At 39.0% G+C, this 20,727-nt stretch overlaps 1 protein-coding gene across 2 annotated transcripts in view; it reads left to right on the top strand.

Annotated features, from left to right (window-relative positions):
• Positions 1-20,727, top strand: part of ube2h (ubiquitin-conjugating enzyme E2H (UBC8 homolog, yeast)) — a 134,005-nt gene that overhangs the window by 90,245 nt on the left and 23,033 nt on the right. For both annotated transcript variants that reach the window (XM_049475095.1, XM_049475094.1), the window contains exons 3-5: positions 2,971-3,045; positions 3,246-3,285; positions 5,924-5,976. In XM_049475095.1, coding sequence (XP_049331052.1) covers positions 2,971-3,045; positions 3,246-3,285; positions 5,924-5,976 — 168 coding nt within the window. The remainder of the gene's footprint in view (positions 1-2,970; positions 3,046-3,245; positions 3,286-5,923; positions 5,977-20,727) is intronic.

Here is a 20,727-nt window from a genome sequence, read left to right as displayed (position 1 = left end):
TTCCTTAAATGGAAGAAGTTTAGGATTACCAGAACTTTCTAGACCTGGTTATCCAGTCAAACTGAGCAATCATGGGCAAAGAAGCTTGGTGTGAGAGGTAAAGAAGAACCCAAAGATGAAGATGGCAGAACATTTCACAAAGTTAACCATCACTGCAACCCTCCACCAGTCGGGCCACACAGCTAAAATAACAAAGGAGTAACTTTGGAACAACTCTGTGACCTTTCTTGACTAGCCCAGCCAGAGCCCTGACCTAAACCCAATTAAGAATCTCTGGAGAGACCTGAAAATGACTGTCCACCAACATGTACCACCCAAACTGACAGACCTGGATAGGATCTGCAAGGAAGAATGGCAGAGGACTTGCTGCATCTTTCCCAAGAAGACTGTACTCTCAAAAAATAAATCTCAAAAGGGTGTTTCTACTCAGTGCTGAGCAAAGGGTCTAAATACTTATGACCATGTGATATTAGAGTTTTCCTTTTTAATACATTTGCAAATATTTTTCTTTCTGTCAAGATGGGGTGCCGACTATACATTACATTAATGAGAAATAAAATTAACTTTTTTGATTTTAGCAGCAATAAAACAAAGAGAGAAAAATTTAAAGGGGCCTAAATACTTTCTGCACCCACTGTAGGTCCACTGTTACAATTAGCATTTTGTTCTGAATATTTTGCATATTTTCAATGCATATGTATTTGAGTGGTTTGACATATCTGGTGTCTGAATGGTAATATTTAACAATGCACTTCAATGCACAATGCACTTTCTGCTTTAGTTACACAAATATAGCACAAACAACTAGTCTGCTATTAATGTAATTTGAGGAGTTTTTTTATGAACTTCATCCAGTTCTAAAGGATTGCTCTTATTGTCTGACAATGTTTCATCATGAAAGTATTTATCTTCATTTCTTCAGTGTTGTGTCTAATGGAACACTATCATTATCCATAAACCTCTGCCTTGCATCTAAACATGTTGTTTGCATGGGTGTTTGAGATTTAACATGGTTGTAGCAAGTGTCTGTCTGTACTGTTTATAGTAGCTATGTAGGCACAAACGTTCATAAAAGCTGTTGCCCTAAATTATGAATAACTTTTGACTACTTTTGTAGAATTTCCCAGAAACCCTGTGTTTTGTATGCTATTGTTGTAATCATAAAATCATAATATAAGATTGTTATTCTAATAAGCCACTTGTATCTCACACTCAACATTCTGGTACCTGGGTTTGAATCATGTATGTTAAATCTGGGGTTAATACTTCAAATCTTCAAATCCTAATGGTTTCTATGATGTTGCTTGGCTCAAAGTGGGATTAAGGTCTACATGTGACAAGGTTACAAGTGTGAATGGGGAGCAGGGCTATTAAATTTGGTGCTTTGGGTCAGTTCTTTCATACTGGCCAATGGATATTAAGCATGACCTTTAATGACAAGTAACTCTGAGGATCTGTAAAACCGGATTGCTGCTCTCCACAAAGATGGCTTGAGATACAGTGTGGTGGCCAAGTTCATACAGCAGATTTCCAGGACCAGTTCCATTCAGAACTGGCCTCCCCAGTTCCCCAGTCGACCAAAAAAAGTAGAGGCCACGTGTTCTGTGTAATATTCAGATGGTTGGCTTTAAAAAAATAGGAGTGCCACTGCCAGCATTGCTGCAGAGCTTGAAGAGGTTGGAGGTTAGCCAGTAGTGCTCAGACCATACACCACACTACATCTACTCTATTGCATGGCACGGTTGTAGAAGGTAGACTCTTCTGAAGCTGATTTACACAAAAGCCTGCAAACAGTTTGCTGACAAGCAGTCCAAGATAATGGATTACTGGAACCATGTCCTGTGATCTTACAAGATCAAGATGAAATTGTTTGGGTCAGGGCAAGGCGGATTTCCTTGCTTCCTCCTTGCAGAGGAATCTAAAGTGATGGACTAGTTAAGTATGGGCCCAGACCTTAATTGAGTTAAACACCTGTTGCATTCTCAAGCAGAAGGTGGAAACCACTAGATGTCTAATATCCAGCAGCAGTGATGTCATAGAAAAGTGAAAATATTTGGTTTTGTTATTTGAACCTAATGATGGAATTTGTGATTATATTATCAAATTGCTGTTTTTGATTACTTTTAAGCATAGGAAGAGGGTGTAAGGCTTTGCTTAAAAAACAGTAATTGCAGTATTATTTGTTAAACTCCTTGTTAAAGCAGCGCTAGGTAGGATTTCCTTGATTTTTTTAAAGAAATAAAATTACAGCGTGAAACTCACTGCAGCGCTGCACTGAGGTGTAATAGGAGGAGTAGCATTGCTCTCATGTCTATGCCGGAGCTCCTCTGAGCTCAAACCAGACTCGGTAAGTTTTCCGAGGCGGCCGCGACCAACGCTCGCGAGAACTGCAGCCTGCTTTCCGACCTTTAGTTCTAACAGTTCTACAAGGACTACTGGTTCATTCTTTACAAACTAACATACAGACACTCTGGCAGAAGCTGGAAAGAGACCAAATATGTCTGTGAATGCCAGAAAACGAGAGAGAAACTAATCCGCCTGAAACATTTATTACACTCTACAACTGTAGGGGGAGCCCACGAGCACAATCTCAATCCTACCTAGTGGAGCTTTAAAGCTTACACTTCAAGCACATCTTGGGTGCTTCATTTTAATTTAAAACAACAATTTGTGTCACTGGTCTAAATAATTTAACCTTTCCAAATGACCATACCTTTGGTCACCTATAACTCTAAATCTATGCAAAGATGTGTATTCACCTGAAAGTCTTTATACCCATGTCTATTAGTTAGAAATAAGAAGTCCACTGGAATGGTGCTAAGTACCTGATTTTATTGTCTTCATGAAAAAAAACACAAACTGTAATAGTCTTTACCCATACAACACACACATGCAGGGCAATTTTTTTGGTTGTAGTTGCACCATAACTATTGTAATAAATATTTACAAATGTTTATTTTCTCATTGCAGCACCATATGAAGGGGGTGTATGGAAGGTGAGAGTAGATCTTCCAGACAAATATCCCTTCAAATCTCCATCTATAGGTAAAGTACTACAAACTACCACAGGGATATGCTTAGCATATACAATTCCACCATATAGCAGGACATGTACCTTCTGCAGCCACTGAACAAACAATGATTTACTTGAAGTTTCGTCATAAAAGCATATGTCATTGCACAGAACAGACATTTATAGCTTGGCAAAAAAAAAACTTACTGCTCTTGCTTTGTTGTCTCTACAGGGTTCATGAATAAGATTTTTCATCCAAACATTGATGAAGCGTAAGTTGGAGATTTAATGAATGCGGATGTGTTTTTGAAGTGTGCTTGTAACTAGGCAATTGTTGTCGGTACTAATATTACACCCTTACAAATGCAAATAACTAGTCTTTTTTATATAGCCCAATATTAACCCTAAGAGGTGATGGATGTTAAATGACATTGAAAATGATGTTTCTATTTATATATTTGTAATAATTCAGTGCAGAAGTGTGTAAAACATTTCCTGAATCAAAAGAGTCTTTCCAAGTGATTACTTCTGAGGAGCAGTTGTGAAATCATACTTTATTCACATCCAGTTGTAAGCCTATGAAGAAGGGTTTGGATTTCAATTGTGCCTCAGCACCTGATTCTTTGCTTGGGCTGAGAATCACATTTAATAGATATGATTCATTCCATCTTTGCATACTTCTAAAAGTTAAATATATTCTCAATTAAGTAATTGAGTACAAATTCTCTAAATACAGATATGAGGCTGATGCAGACACATAACCTCACCAGACAGACACAGCAGGTGGCAGAAGACAAAATTCTCAACTTAAATGTATTATAGCAAATATAATAGAAGCAACATAAACATTAAATTTGATATTGTGGTGCGCTTGTTGACTTCAGGCTCAAGTAGTTAAATTGTACTGTTAACTGTAATTACATCCCCATTTCCAATAAAGTTTGGATGTTGTGTAAAACATTAAAAACTGAATTTGATGATGTCCTTTTCAACCTATATATAATTAAATACACTACTAAGACAAAATATTTAATGTTCAAACTAGGGTTCGGGCGGTATGACGATATTTCGGTATACCACAGTATTTAAATATGGTGACGGTATTGTAAAATAGTAACGGTATATTAACCACGTGACGTGCCAAACCTGGACTTTGAAAAACGGGACGTTTAAGACATTCTGCGCATCCACAATGAAAGAGCAGTGGGAGGGGTAAGCAGTTGGAGCTCACTGATTGGTTATGGGTTGGGGATTCTCACTGATGAGATCATACAGCAAAAACTCAATAAACTCTACAGGTTTCACTAATTTTCACCGAAATTATCGCTACAAATAGCCACATTTGTGCTGGAGTGGCAATAAAACTCCAACAACCAACCAACCATCGAAATGATCAGATTTATCAGTTGATCCTGCATTGTGGGGTGTTCTGGTGTATGAGTTACTCACAGGTAAAGTTACAGCTGCTTCTCAAATATTCCTCATCTCCTGATTCTCTACAAAACATTTTTTTTTATCTCCCTCACGCTCATATTCTAATACTATACAGAATTCTGCAGTTTCCTGTAAATATAAGTAATTCCGAGGACCACGAGGCGCTCCGCGAAATCTGACCCCCACAGAATCTGGCTCCCTTTCAAGAGCAGAAACAGCACAACACCACCCACTGTTAAACTGCTGTACAGTGCTTATAAATAAATTTACAAACACGAGAATGAGGGTATTCAATCTGTAATTTCAGTTCGTTTTATTTTTTTCTTTTAATTACCGTTTTTATTAGTTTCAATTAAGGAGAACTTTCAGTTTTCGTTATTTCGTTCGTTTTCGTTAACAGTAATACTTTGTTACTTAGCTCTATAGTGATTAGCATGCCATAGCTTTATATAAAATACAAATAGTATTAAAATTCGATGACTACCTCACAGACTATTTCCTGGAGCCTGGACTCAACCCGAGATTTTTCATTACTTTCCTCGGGCCGGGTCGGGTCTGGACAGAGAAATAAAAATCAAATTATCCTGCTATTTAAAAGAATGGAAAATGAATAACTATAATAATATAGTTCTGCATACTAAAGTTTAGATTGTCTGCCTGAACCCGAGCGTGAATGCGAGCTCATCCACGCGTTTAAAGCTCCGCAGGTGGATTAATGGGTGCGTGGCTCACATGGATTTGGTGGTTCTTCTACTGCTTACGGGCTGCATGACGTGCAGTTTCTCAGCCTGCAAGTCAGACTACAGTGTCAGCAGATAAATTGCTTGCGTTTTCCTACAGGACAAACCATTCAAACATGCGGATGAGCTCTCATTAAAAAATCACACCGTGTCTGTCTGGCTTAAAATAGTTAGATGCAGCTATTAAATGAGTAAATCAACATTCAGACCAGTGAGTATTTCTGTATGGTAAATAACATAGAAGGCAGCAACAAGCTAAAAGCTAATAGTAAGCTAATAACAGCATTTAATAAAAACAGAAAAATAGATTAGAAACAGAAATAACAAACTAAACTTAGCTCAAAATGCTAAAGGAAATATAAGCTAACGAATTCTAAAATATCAAAACGAAATATAGTGTACAGGTAGAAAAATAAAATAATATGCAATAATACACAATATACATTTGCAAATCATTGTATTGTGTTTTTATTTGTTTTTACAATGTTCGAACTTCATTGCCATTGGGGTTGTAAGATGGAAACTGTGAAGCAGCAAGAACAGCACTCACAACAAAATGTTAGGTTATTTTTATACGGTAGTGATTATTATGATTTTTTAAAAACATGATGCTGGTTTGTCTGCAGTTCAGCTTGATGTATGGTCATATAGTATACACATGTATTGACTAAGCAAATGCTGCTCTTTGTGTAATGCGAATAATTTGTGTAAAATGCAATGTCTCTCCCCGCTGCAGATCTGGGACCGTGTGTTTAGATGTGATAAATCAGACGTGGACTGCTCTTTATGGTATGTATTTGTACTTTTGAACTTGTGTGTTAGCAGTGATGAACTGATAATGATACCACTGTAATAATGAAAATTCTGAAAGATATTTGAAAAACAAAATGCGATGATGATGGTTTCCCATTTTTAAGCCTTAAAATATTAAAAGGCAATAGTAAGCTCCCTGTCACAGTGGGATGAAGTGGTGTTTTTGTTGTTTGTTCATGGTGTACCCAGGTCAAATAACAAAACTAACTATGCCAGGTGTGATCAGGTGTGTGTTGCCTACACTAGATGCAAATCAAATTTTACCCTCTGGCAAACACAAACTCATATAAAGCCTGCCTTAATCTGCTGTAAATATGACTTATGGCTATACCTTATAATAACCATTTGTGTTATCCATTATTATGAAGATCTATTTTTAATAGTAAGTGCGCTTTTAAGCCATACTTTGGTAGTCAATTTGAATTTCGCACATTCGTTTTCAACAACTCTCGAACGCCACCTATTTTATATGACATTTATGGGAACCTCTCAGCCTCTGGAAAATTGGCAGATTCAATAAGGCCTCAAAATGATTTAGAATTTGTCGTGTCTAGCTAGCTGACTCTACAGGGCCCCCTATTTAGTTCGGCTAATACATTAGCTGTGACCTCCTCAAAAATTCTCGAATATTCTTAATTTTTGATAGAATTATAGATAATATGATCCCGCACATTATACCAACTAGCTTGTATTAGCTCCGCCCAACAGGAAGTCAGCCATATTGGAATTTGTGATATTTTTACACATTTTTGACAAACTCATTCAAACTCCTCCGAGAGTCTTTGTCAGATTATCTCAAAATTAGGTTTGGATAGTCTCCAGACATACATGGTGATTACGAATAAATTTTCGATAGCTGAAACAATGGCGGGCAATTGATTTAGTGGAGAAGCAACTCTAGACCAAATTAAAACATGAGCATGGTCAGAACAAAGTTTCAAAATTCATGAAACTTGGCAAATACATAAAAGAAGTCATTGCACACATTGTAAGTATCGTTATGATTGACTCTGCCCAACAGGAAGTCAGCCTTTTTGAAATATGTGCATTTAACACACATTTTTTGCGTACTTTGTCGAACTCCTCCTTGGAAATTGGTTTGATTACTCTTGATATTTGTCAGCAATAAACTACTACCATTTATGATGATGAAATGTGAAGGAATAGTCGATATCTTGAACGTGGACGAAATAGCAGACAGTTGAATTGCCTTGAGATGCCCCATCATAACAGAAAGTGAATACATCTTTGCGCTGCAGGTGTTTGAGGAGATTACATATATGCATAGTTCATTGGCTTTATAGTGCCACCTAGGTTTTAATACATATTTGACATTAAAGGCATGCTCAAAAACTTTTAAAAATATTGGCTGCCCATTTCTTTAGAACTCACATTTGGGTCCAGTTTCTGGGTTTGTTGTACGAGGGCCCTACGTCCCCCCTGTGACAGGGGGACACCTCGTTATTATTATGGTCAGTTTTTCCCATTGTTGAGGCCTTTCTGAAAGTCGAAAATTAATACAAATTGGCACAGGCCTAAAACTCAGCAAAAATGAAAAATGTTTATAGAGTATAGGCTTGGGTGTGGTTCAGGGGCTCCATAGCACCACCAAAAATTGGCAATGGCCGGGATTAAATTCAAAATAAAAAGTTTTGCATGCAGTTTTGGGTTCTGATGTTTGAAAACACATGAAATTTCACAGATCAGCTCTCTAGCGCCACCTATTCTATATCGCGTTTATGAAATTCTCTTAGCCTCTTGTGGGCTCAAAAACTCTCAAAAAATTTTCCACTGCAATATAAACATTTCGCGAGAATCCACATATCGGTCCAACTTTCACCGGTTTGTCTGCTTGGCCCCCTGTGACAGGGGGACCCCTCGTTGTTATTATTATTATGCCCCATTTTGAGGCATGTCTGATATGTCAAATCTCACGCATTTTTGGCACAGGCCTCAAAGTTGGTAAAAATTTAAAGTTCCATAGAGCATGGGTTTGGGTGTGGCTCGGAGCTCCATAGCGCCCCAAACGCTGGCAGTGGTCGACGTTTGTCCAATATACACCAACTTTGGTACGCTCATTGAACTCCTCATAAAGAACAAGAATCACTTGGTGTTAGCTAACTCCGCCCAACCGAAAGTCGGCCATTTTGGCAGGAATTCGCAAAATAAAAAGTTTCCCATGGTGTTTTGGGGGCTTACAATGATCGAAAACTCATGAAATCTTACAGGTAGAGCTGGGCAATATGGCCCAAAAAAATACTCCATTTTTTTTTCCCTACTAAAAATCTAATTAAAGGTGATAAAGAAATGGTTTAAAAATATGTATTTATTTATTTAGTTTTTGATTAAAGTGCAACCAGAAACAAGCAAAGATACACGTTTAGGTACTGATACAATGCACCCTCAAATAACAAATAGAAATAAATAAAAGTGTGCCCTTTTTGATAAAACTTACAAAATAGAAAACAAGTACAATTTAATATGCTATTAAGTAAAGAATTGAATTGAATTGCAAAACAAAGCTTTAAAATAAGTGCCAGTGTTCTATAAAATGAGATGATCTTTTCTCATGAATATGAAAAAAATCATAATCTTTATTGCATTCAGAACCTGGTACACGGTTGAAAGATGTGCCGGGAACATTTGCTTGTTTTATTTTGGATCTGGTGCTGGTGCTGGTGCTGCTGTTGCGTTCATTCCTTTGGGAGCAGCACTTCTCCCACTCCGCTTTTGGTTTAAGGTTTAGAGATAAATTTGTCGCGCTGCTTCGTTTAGAAGCAATTGGTTTAAACACACCTTACAGGTAGGACCTGTTTGGTCTAAGTTACGTCTGACGCCACAAAACCGAACCAACTCCACAAGCTCCGCCGTCGTGTGTGTGTGTGTTTGTGTGTGTGTGTGTTTGTGTGTGTGTGTGTGTGTGTTGTGTGCGACAGGGGTGTGTGTGGGAGAGAGGGAGGGAGAGAGGGGCGGGGGTGCGCGCGGGACAGAGGGGTGGGACTAATCTCAGTCTGAAGCACTGAAACCCACAGAGGAGCGTCGGTGGTGAAAATTAAAACTGAGAAAATCGATTTTCATAAAAACACATCGTCCTTAACTATAAATTCGAATTAATCGACAAAATCGATTAATCGCCCAGCTCTACTTACAGGCCTATTTGGATTTGTCTGTACTTTGATCTGAAATTGGAATTTCGTATATTTGAGTTTCATCAGCTCTCTAGCGCCACCTATTTATGGAAAGCTTGAAAACTCTTGAAAATGGACAGGTTCAATAAGGCCTCCAAATGATTTAGAAATATTTTGTCGTTTTTGAAGAGTGTAGCTAGATGACAGGGCCCCCTATTTGGTTTGGCTAATAAATTAGCTGTGGCCTTCTCAAAAATTCTCCAATATTCTCGATTTTTGGTAGAAGCCTGGATATTACGATGCCGCACATATTACCAAATGGCATGTATTAGCTCTGCCCAACAGGAAGTCGGCCATATTAAAATATGCAAATTTTTTTACACTTTTTTTCACGAACTCACTCAAGCTCCTCCTAGAGTCTTTGTCAGATTAACTTTAAATTGGACCTGGATAGGCACCAGACATTAATGACGATAAATTGTGAAAGAATAGTCAATAGCTATTGGCGTAGTGGCGGTCAATTGATTTGATATGATTTACTCTGCCCAACAGGAAGTCAGCCATTTTGAAATATATATGCATTTTACACACATTTTTTGCATGTGTTGTCAAACTACTCCAAGAAAATTTGTTGAATACTCTTGGTATTTGGCAAAAATAACCTTTGAACGTATCTGATGATATATTGTGAAGGAATAGTCAATATCTTAAACGAGTAAGAAATGAACGGGACGATTTTTTGATATAGAATTAAAATACGTGTTTCGACGGCTCTATAGCGCCGCCTATACTTTAAATGCATATTTGACCTTTGGCAGGATAGAACACTTGGAAATTGTTACACTCAATAAGACCTCAAAACTACTTTCCCCGGTTTCGACATCCGTTATAGAATAAGAATCTGGGGGGGTGGCCGCTAGGGGTGCATACGGGTATGACGCCTAACTGATCAGCTCCGTGGGGCAGTGGGCTAATTTCACTTTTTTGTGCACCTTTTTTCATATTTATCCACCAAAGTTTGGTCTCTGTGAACTTTTGGACACTAACATCATACCATGTGTGCGGCGCGGTCTACTATGGCGGCTAATCGTCAGAAGTCGGAGTCATCTCGTAGAGGCCGCGGCAAGACCACGGCGGTCGACTCTTCAGCTTCACCACAGTCTGAGAGTGCCGGACCGGAGGGCATTCTGAGCTACGAGTCCTTCCAGAAAGCAATAAGTACGACGAGTCAAGAAATATGTGGTAAGATTGACGGGCTAACCGCGGAGCTTCGTTCTTCCATTGACTCACTGACCAAGAGGATCGATGGCCATAACGAAGTTTTGACCGAACTTTCGCAGACAGCCTCCAGTGACGCTATAACCAAGATGGAGTCGTCTCTGCTCTCGCTCCAGGCAGAAGTCAAGGCACTAACAACAAAATGTGAGGACTTAGAAGGGCGGCAGATGCGGAATAACCTCCGTTTATTTGGTGTTATGGAGGGAGCAGAAGGACCTCGTCCAACTGAATTTGTTGGTGAGCTGTTGTAAGAGCTGCTTCGTCTGGAGGAGAAACCCATGTTAGACCGGGCACACAGATCTCTCCGCGCCAAACCCAAAAGTGACTATTTGTGATTAGAGTTCATCTCTACCAGACCCGTGAGCTGATTCTACGACGTGCAAGAGAAGTCTCAACCTTACAATACCAGGGTAAGAGACTGTCCATCTTTCCTGATTTCACCAGCTCCGTGGCCAAAAAACGAGCCGAGTTCAGCAAAGTTAAGCGCCAGCTTCGGGATTACACAGGGCTCAAGTTCGGGCTTTATTTCCCAGCGGAACTAAGGATCACTCTCCCAGATGGACGAGTTCATAAATTCGAGGACCCACTGGCAGCGCAGGAGTTCATACAGAAGGATTTAAAGTCACTAGCACCGGCCGCAGGTGGGAAAGACTGAACTTTTTTTTTTTTAGAACGTAAAGGTGCACATCACCTTGTGGACTTGATATGGACATGTACAGGTAACTTATTACTCTGCGGGTTAAGTACGGCCCTGTAACCTGTAATTTGGTTATACTAATTTTAGCCCAGATAAAGGTGAACCTTTCTGCTTGTTATAAGGTTACGGCATTAATGCTATTTTCTTTTTCATTGTTGGGAAAAAATTATGCTTATCATGTGTCATGATCCACTGCCCTAACGGAATAGGGGTGAGGGAATGTTTAGTTGGTACGGCCATCCTTTGCGTCTTATCGCAGTTAAGAAAGGGGAGGGTAGTTTTGCGCGTATCTTGTTTGGGGAGATACTTCAGCAGTGGGGAGGGGGGATAGAGGGTGGGGAGCAAGATTCTCGCCGCATGCAGTTTAGGTTCTTAGGAGTTCTTATACAAGCCTATCAAACACGTTTTTTTAGTTATTTGTTTCTCTCTGTTTTTCTCGTTTTGGTTTTAAATATATATTTGTTGCTTTTTTAAAATCCTCGGCACTCTCGATTGTCAATATACAATAATCAATATCTGCACTTTGCAGTATGGCAGTGATTGATAATGTAAGACAACAGGGAGAACGTGATATCAAGTTCATTAGCTGGAATGTTAAGGGTCTTAACCAACCAATTAAACATAGCAAAATACTACATCATTTGCAGCATCTTGGAGCTCAGATTGTTTTCCTGCAGGAAATGCATCTAAAGAAATTGGATCATAATAAACTCCGTAAAGGCTGGGTAGGTCAAATATTTCACAGTACATTTAATGCTAAAGTTAGAGGCGTTGCTATTCTTATACATAAAGCAGTACCATTCAGAGCTTCTGATATTATAGCAGATTCGTGTGGTAGGTATGTTGTGGACACTGGGAGAATTTATAATACACATGTCACTTTAGTTAATATCTATGGCCCTAACTGGGATAATGAACATTTCTTTGGTGAAGTTTTTGCCAACCTACCGGACTTGTCAACAAGACACGTGGTGGTAGGGGGAGATTTTAATTGCTGGTTAGATCCGAAGATGGACAGGTCCTCCACCAAGACCAATACATTATCCAAGTCTGCCCAAACTATTAAAACATTCATGAATGATTTTGGTTTAACGGATGTTTGGCGATATCTCAACCCTCAGACTAAACAGTATTCTTTTTATTCAAATGTCCACCAAACATTTACTCGGATAGATTATTTTTTAGTAGATAATAGGCTTTTGTCACAGGTTCAGGATTGTATGTACAATGCCATAGTTCTTTCTGACCATGCCCCTCTTATATTGACTTTATCTGTTCCTCAGGATTTTTCTCCAAAAGCACCATGGCGTTTTAACAACCGTTTACTATCAGATGATAGATTTGTCAAAGTTATCACTGCGGAAATGGATTTTTTCATTAGTGTGAATAAGACCCCTGGGGTATCACCCTCTACTTTATGGGAGACGTTAAAAGTTTATATCAGAGGGCAAATTATTGCATTTACAAAGTATGAAAATTACATAAGAAGAAGAAAAATATCGGAGCTCACTCAACAGATCTCAGACTTAGATGGCATGCTGGCTAATTCTCCTGACCCCCAGATATATAAAAAACGGCTCAGTCTCCAGACAGAGTTTGATCTTCTATGTACAAATTATGTGGAGGAGTTATTGCTCAAATCTAGGGCCACTCATTATGAACATGGGGATCATTCAGGTAAACTGTTAGCGCACCAACTAAGGCAGCACACTGTAGCTAGACAAATAAATCAAATTCAATCTCCTACCGATATTACATCAGATCCTAGACTTATAAATGACCAGTTTAGACAGTTTTATGTTTCATTGTATACATCAGAACACCCTTGTGATAATTTGGCACTGGACAATTTTTTCAGTAAATTTAAACTACCAACTCTGAGCGCAGACCAAATTATGGAAATGGATGAACCCATAACAGAGGAGGAAATCATAAGGGTAGTGCAGAGCATGCAGAATGGAAAATGCCCAGGTATTGATGGGTATACGGTGGAATTTTATAAGAAATTTATTAACAAATTAGCTCCCCTATTACTTGATATGTTCCAAGACTCATTCGCTAACACTAGTCTACCGCAAACTCTTACACAGGCCTCAATATTTTTAATATTAAAAAAAGGTAAAGATGCCCTACAATGCGGATCATACCGCCCTATCTCACTACTCAGTGCTTGCTAAACTGCTAGCAACCCGTATGGAGCCGTGGCTACCTAGCATTATCTCCCCAGATCAGACTGGTTTTATTAAAGATAGACATGCATTTTCTAATATCCGACGCGCATTAAATGTAATCTATTCTCCCCCAACACAAGATGGCCCTGAAGTTATTTTATCAATGGATGCAGAAAAGGCTTTTGATCGGGTGGAGTGGGGTTATCTTTTTTACACACTGGAAAAATTTAACTTTCCACAGAATTTCATATCCTGGATTAGACTTCTTTACTCCGCTCCAAAAGCCTCAGTTAGGACCAATAATCTTAATTCTGTTTACTTCCTGCTCCAAAGATCAACAAGGCAAGGCTGCCCATTGAGTCCATTATTGTTTGCGGTGGCCATAGAACCTCTTGCCGAGGCGCTGAGATCTAACGACAACATAACTGGTATATTCAGACATAATAGGGAGCAAAAGCTCTCACTTTATGCAGATAATTTGCTTATTTATGTCTCCAATTTACCCACTTCAATACCCACTATACTTTCAATCCTTGATTCTTTTAGTTCTATTTCGGGATACAAATTAAATCTGTCCAAAAGTGAATTATTCCCCCTCAATTCAGCTGCCACCAAATACTCACTATATACCCTGCCTTTTAAAGTAGTACATGATAAATTTAAGTATCTTGGGGTTTCTATCACAGATAAATTTGAGAATCTCTTTAAATGTAATTTCTGTCCCCTAATAACCTCCATTAAAAAAGATTTAGCCCGCTGGTCCTTATTACCATTATCTTTAGCCGCAAGAATTAACACTATCAAAATGAATACCCTACCTAAATTATTATATCTATTTCAGACCCTACCTATTTTTATTATTTTTTCGAAAATTAGATACCCTAATTTTGGAATTCATTTGGAACAAGAGGCCCCCTCGATTACGTAAATCATTATTGCAACAAACGAAATCATTAGGCGGTATGGCACTTCCACATATACAATTCTATTATTGGGCAGCCAATTTACGTACATTGCAGTTCTGGATTAGTTACAATTCATTTCATTCTCCCCCAGAATGGCTACATTTGGAAGCTGCCTCTTGTCATCCTTTTCCCACCACTATTAAAAACACAGTTGTTAAATCATCTGTGAAAATTTGGAAACAGTTTAGAAGGCATTTTAATTTTCAAAATCTCCCTGTCTTGCCCACTTATCTCAAACCATCTCTTCCTTCCATCTACTCTTGATAAAGGGTTTAACAATTGGGATAGGGCAGGGATTAAAACACTGCACGATTTATATGTCGAGGGCACTTTTGTATCTTTTCAGTATTTAGTAGAAAAGTTCTCATTCCATAAAAATAACTTTTTCCGTTACCTTCAAGTACGTAGTTTTCCCAGCTCTGTAAATCCCCAGTTTCCCTCAGCCCCTGAAACCATGGCACTCGACACGTTTCTAAAACCACTGCCAATATTTCAAAAAATGATTTCTCAGCTTTATAACTTAATTAGTTTGGTTCAAGCTACATGTTTAAGAAATCTTAAAGAGCAATGGGAGAAGGATCTAGATGTACTCTTAACTGAGGATGAGTGGCAACAAATATTATACAGAATTCATTCATCCTCCTTCTGTGCTAAGCATTGAATGATTCAATGTAAACTCTTTCACCAAGTGTATTGGACTAAAGCCAGACTTAACAAAATTTATCCAGATACTAGAGGTGTGCCAAAAAATCGATTCACATAAGAATCTTGATTCTCATTTACTACGATTCAGAATCGATTTAAAATGTCCCAAAATCGATTCTGAGGGGCGGGTTTTAGACTGATTTTGGGCTGGGTATTTTTGTTGGACCTGGCAACCCTGGGGATAGCGCTTGTCCCTTCAAACGGAGATCTTCCAGACACACACAGAGCGTAGGTGTTTGAGAATCACCGGTAAGATGGCAGAACAAGCATTATATTACCTTAGATTAACGTGTAGTTTTAATGTTTTATGGCAGAATGCTTCATAACAAGCATAAAAAAGATCGCTAGTAGTTAGTTTCAGTAACTGTTAGCTAGCTAACTAGCTAACTTTCCAGTTCCACCTTAAATAACGCTACAGGTGGCAGCGGGCTGCAGCATTTAAGGCGGAACGGAAAAACAACAATAAGCTAATCAGAGCTAATTTCAGCTCCTCATCACAGAGGAATTAAGGAATGGACAATATGAATTAATTTCTCCACCTCCTGCCCCCTTTCTGAAGAAATACAACGACCTTAAATTAACTAGTTAATCAGCAGCTGCTCCTGAACTTTAGCGCTCCAGTGCTATCATCACATCAGCCCAGCAGCGTCACCTACACACCACCGCTAGTAGCCTGGTAATAAATCAGTGTTATTTATTATTTATTTATTGTTCATTAACGTCATTGTGATATCCCAGTGATTCCTCTGTCACTGAGGACCCACATTCCTGCACATTTTATTGTTTTTGTAACACATTACCTGCTTCAGGACCAGTGTATATTTTGGAGGCTTTTTTCAATAAGATTCATAAGCCAGAAGCAGAAATTTTTATAAATCAAATCGTTTTGAATCAAAAATCGATTTTGAATCGAATCGTGGCCCCCAAAATCGGAATCGAATCGAATCGTGAGATAGTAAACGATTCCCACCCCTACCAGATACAGACCCATTATGTGATCGCTGCCATCGAGACACTGCCTCCCTAATACACATGTTCTGGCTATGCCCATCATTGTTCAAGTTTTGGACTGAAATCTTCTCAACATTATCTGAGGTTTTTGAGATACAGCTGGATCCTAACCCCGTTACAGCAATATTTGGTGTCCTTCCATCTGCCTTGTTAATGTCAAAACATCACTCTGATTTTGTAGCCTTTGTGACTTTGTTGGCAAGATGGTTAATTTTACTGAAGTGGAAACTTTCGGTTCCACCTATGTATTCTGAATGGATTAGGGATGTCCTTCGGTATAGCACACTGGAACGAATTCGATGCACTCTGAATGGTTCTCATTCAAAATTAAAAAAATCATGGCAGCCCTTTTTCACTTTCATGGATAATCTTTCACTTGCTGCAATTCCAGAATAATGGTAAAATGTTTCTCCCTGTACTCAAAGCTTGGAACATTCTCCTTAATCAAAATTATACTAAGAATTTACGCATGTCTTTATGTTGTGTGTCCGAGGAATGTTTTTTTTTTTTCATTTAGTTATTTGTATTTATTTATTTATATTTTTTCTATTATTATTATTTTTTTTATTTTTTTTACTTTACATTAATTTATTTATTTTATTTACTTTGTGAACTGTTTGTGTGTTATATTCTGTGAACCAGAACAATGCTACTTAATATGCTGTATTTACTGCGCTCCCCAATGTTCAATGTCAATGCAAAACAGACAATAAAAAGATTTACTCAAAAAAAAAACTACTTTCCCCGGTTTCTCAATTTTGCCAGGTATAACTTGCACTGTTATGCGAGGGCCCCAAGTCCGTTTATTATTAGGGCCTGAGCACCGAAGGCGCACCGCAGGCACCGAGCCCTATAGTTTATGGAAGAATTATTATTATTATTATTAGGGCCCGAGCACCGAAAGGAACAGGCGAAGCCTGCACCGGAGGTGCAAAGCCCTATTGTTTTGGAATGTTTATTATTATTATTATTTATTTATTTATTTTTAATTTGTGCCCATTTTTGAGTCCTTTCTGATACTCGAAAACTCATGCATTTTGGCACAGATGTCAAAGCCGGTGAAATTTTTTTAATTCCATGATTCAAGGGCTTGGGTAGGGTTCAGGAGCTCTATAGCGCCCCCAAACATTGGCAGTGCCTGGGATAAAGTTTGTCCAATATGCACCAACTTTGACCTTCTATACCGATCAAGAATCACTTGGTTTTATCTGACTCCGCCCAACAGGAAGCTGGCCATTTTGGCAGGAAGTCACAAAATAAGTTTCCCGTGGCGTTTTGGGGGGTTCTGTTGTTCGAAAACTCATAAAACTTCACATGCCTATTTGACTTAGGCCGTACTTTGATAATCAACTCAAATTTTGTACATTCGTTTTTCATCTACTCTCTAGTGCCACCTATTTTATATGACGTGTATGGAAAGTGCTCAGCCTCTTGAAAATGGGCAGATTCAATAAGGCCTCAAAATGATTTAGAATCATGTCATTTTTTTTCGTATCTAGCTAAATTACTCTACAGCGCCTCCTATTTTTTTTGGCTAATTAATTAGCTGTGGCCTTCTCAAAACTTCTCTGATATTCTTGATATTTGGTGGACACATAGATAATATGATCCCGCACATATTACCAATTGGCATGTATTAGCTCTGCCCAACAGGAAGTCGGCCATATTGGAATTTGTGAATTTTTTTACACATTTTTCACAAACTCATTCGAACTCCTCCTAAAGTCTTTGTCAGATTAGCTCAGAACTGATTGTGATTAGACTCCAGACATACTTGGTGATAAATTGCGAAGGAATAGTCAATAGCTGAAACAATGGCGTGATGGTGGGCAATTGATTTAGTGGAGCCGCAACACTAGACCAAAGTCAGTGGCTGAAAGAAATATATTTTTCTTTATAATGTTATTTTTATTAAAGAGTTGTATGTCCTGAATCAGAATATATTGATAAAGTCCCAGCGCAAAACTGTATTGCCCAGAAACACTAGTTTTAGTTAGTCAAACCTCTGAAATCCACTAATTTTTATTATTCGTCTCATATAAAACATGCTGTCAGTGGCTAAAAGAATTTATTTTTTTCATAATGCTTCTTTAATTTAACATTAAATCACATTGTTAGACATATCTTTGTGTTTAACAAAATATTTTAAAATTCTGATAACATTTACAATAAATGGACATTAATTTATCAGGCTTACAACAGTTACAACATTGCAAAATGGTGTATGAACAAGCCTCAACTAGTTATTAAATGACAAATGTTTAAACATTATTTATCATTAAAATTCCTTAAACTATTGACTCAGATCATAATTAATTAACAGTATGTACTACATTTTTACTTCATAATACCACATATTTCCCAACCCAAATGTTAGTTTCTTCTATTCTCTTTCTTCTCAGTTTTTTCCATTCTTTAAGTATATAATGCTGGTTGTTAAGTTGTGTATTTTTTTTAAACAATGTCAAATTACTCAGTGTGATGTGTCTTCTTAATCTTATTGTCACATTCACGTCTTTATTGCATTGTATAATAATAATAATAATAATAATAATAATTATTATTATTATTATCATTATTTTATTTTTAACAGTGTTTTTTTAAACAGAATGGGCATAGATACTTTCATTTGCTAAAATGTTTTATTCTGTGTATTAACACAGAATTGTACATTACAATATGGAGTTTCTGTTAAATTATCAAGCCAATCGACGTTATTTAAAACAAACCTGTGTGGTAGAGTGAAATGCCACTTATTTTCTGTCTTATCTAACTTTTCTCTCGGTAAAATCACTTCAAAAATGAATTATTTCTTTTTAAATTTAATATTTTAGTGGCAGACTTTTATTTTGACGGGAAAGTCACATGTCTTTCCAGCAACTGTTGCTCATTTCACGGAGCTTAATTTTAGGTGTGTGACAAACATTTTTCAATGTTCAAGAACCATGGCAGTAATATTCAGGTAGGGTTTGGCCCAATCCCATTTCACCCATGGGCCCTACCCCTTACTCTTTCTCCTCGGTTTTGTGTGTGCACGCCAAGGGATAGGGTTGTCCCAGTTCCTGTTAGACTGGAGGGGTAGGGGAAAAGAGTAGTGCTTGTTAGCCCTTCAAACAGAAATTTTTCAGAGGCACACTTCAAATCATGGCAACACAAAGTGAGACTTAGCACTATTACATCTGTTCTAACATAGGACTAGATTGCACAATCCCTTATTGATTGCACCCCTGAGATTTGAGGTGGTTTGATGCAGTAACCTGTAGGAGGATAGGAAATAAGGTGCTGTCTGTGTGACAGTAGGGTATGGAGCTTCATTGGAGTCGTCAGGTGGGCACCATCCTTCACTGGTATTTCGATGACAAGCCCACAACACCTCCAGAGAGCTCACCGGCGACACCTGGCATCCCAGATGTGCCCCCCTCAGCTCTTATCCCTCCTGCATCACAGGTGCTATTTTGGGGCCCAGATGGCATCTTTCCTCTTTAACCAGAGCCACCGGCTTGCCTGCTCCGCTGTGCTCGAGAGGGCTCTGATGGTTTGGCGCTGAATATGGCCTCGGATTCCCAGTTCCCCAAGAAGCCTGGTAGTTGTTTTTTCCACGAAGCCTCTGCAGCCAACTTCCACTGGACAAACCTTGGTTTTCCAGTCACGTTGCTCAGAATCAGCTGCCAGTTCAGCGTACTTAAGGCTCTTTCTTTCGTAGGCCTCCTCAACAGAATCCTCCCAGGGCACAGTAAGCTCTATGATGTAAACCTTACGCAGTGATGTAGACCAGAGCACGAGGTCTGGTCTGAGACTCGTACTGGCAATCTCCACTGGAAAGCATAGCCTTTGGTTTAGGTCCGCCGCTAGCATCCAATCTCGTGCTCCTCCCAACTGACCAAAGTCAGATGCTATACTGGCCTTGGACTTGTTTGGCTTAGCACCTTCACGGATGAAGTCTTTTGTAGTTACACAATGGGATGGCGCAGGTAGGGCATTGACGGCTGTTTCGTCTAGCATCTAGCGTAGCTGCAAGACATATCAGAACTTGGTTGTGCCGCCAAGTGTACCGGCCTTGTGTCAGGCTTGCCTTGCAGCCAACCAGGATGTGCTTAAGGTTTGCTGGAGATGGACAGAGTGGGCACGTTGAGTCTTCCCCATACCATTGCTTCAGATTACTGGGAGATGGCAGGACATCATACATTGCTCGCAAGATGAAGCTGATGTGAAATGCTTCCATGCTCCACAACTCCTTCCAAGAGAATCTTCTTCTCTCCACCCCTTCCCATCTCATCCACTGACCCTGCTGCGCTTGGGAGACAGCCTTTGCACACCTTGCTGCCTGCTTCTGCCGGCGCACCTCCTCCACGACTAAACCTCTGCGCTGAGATGGAGCTGCCTTGTACCAAGATGGATTACTCTTTCCCAGGCCAAAACCTCCTCTCCCCTGTTGCACATGTCCTACGATGTCACGATGCCTTAGGTCTGCCTTTGCTTGCTGTACAGCTAAACTTGCGGACCACTTCTTTCCGGTCACGAGGGTCGGCGCTGTTTGGGCTACACATGGATCCTGGGATTCTAAGAGTGTCATCTCCAGCCTTACTTTAGAGCTCTTAAATTCTTCTGTAAGACTGGACACAGGAAGTTCAAGAATGCCTTTTCCATACAGTCCTATGTTGCTGAAGCATCTGGGAAGACCCAACCATCTTTTAGCAAACGAGCCAATCAACCTCTCCAATTTTTCTACCTTTGAGATTGGGACCTCATAGATGGTAAGAGGCCACATCAGT

This window comes from Astyanax mexicanus, chromosome 2, assembly GCF_023375975.1.
Source record: "Astyanax mexicanus isolate ESR-SI-001 chromosome 2, AstMex3_surface, whole genome shotgun sequence".
In the NCBI taxonomy this organism is placed as follows: Eukaryota; Metazoa; Chordata; class Actinopteri; order Characiformes; family Acestrorhamphidae; genus Astyanax; species Astyanax mexicanus.
The sequence above is the reverse complement of the archived record's forward strand: the minus strand, read 5'-3'. Positions and strand labels throughout refer to the sequence as shown.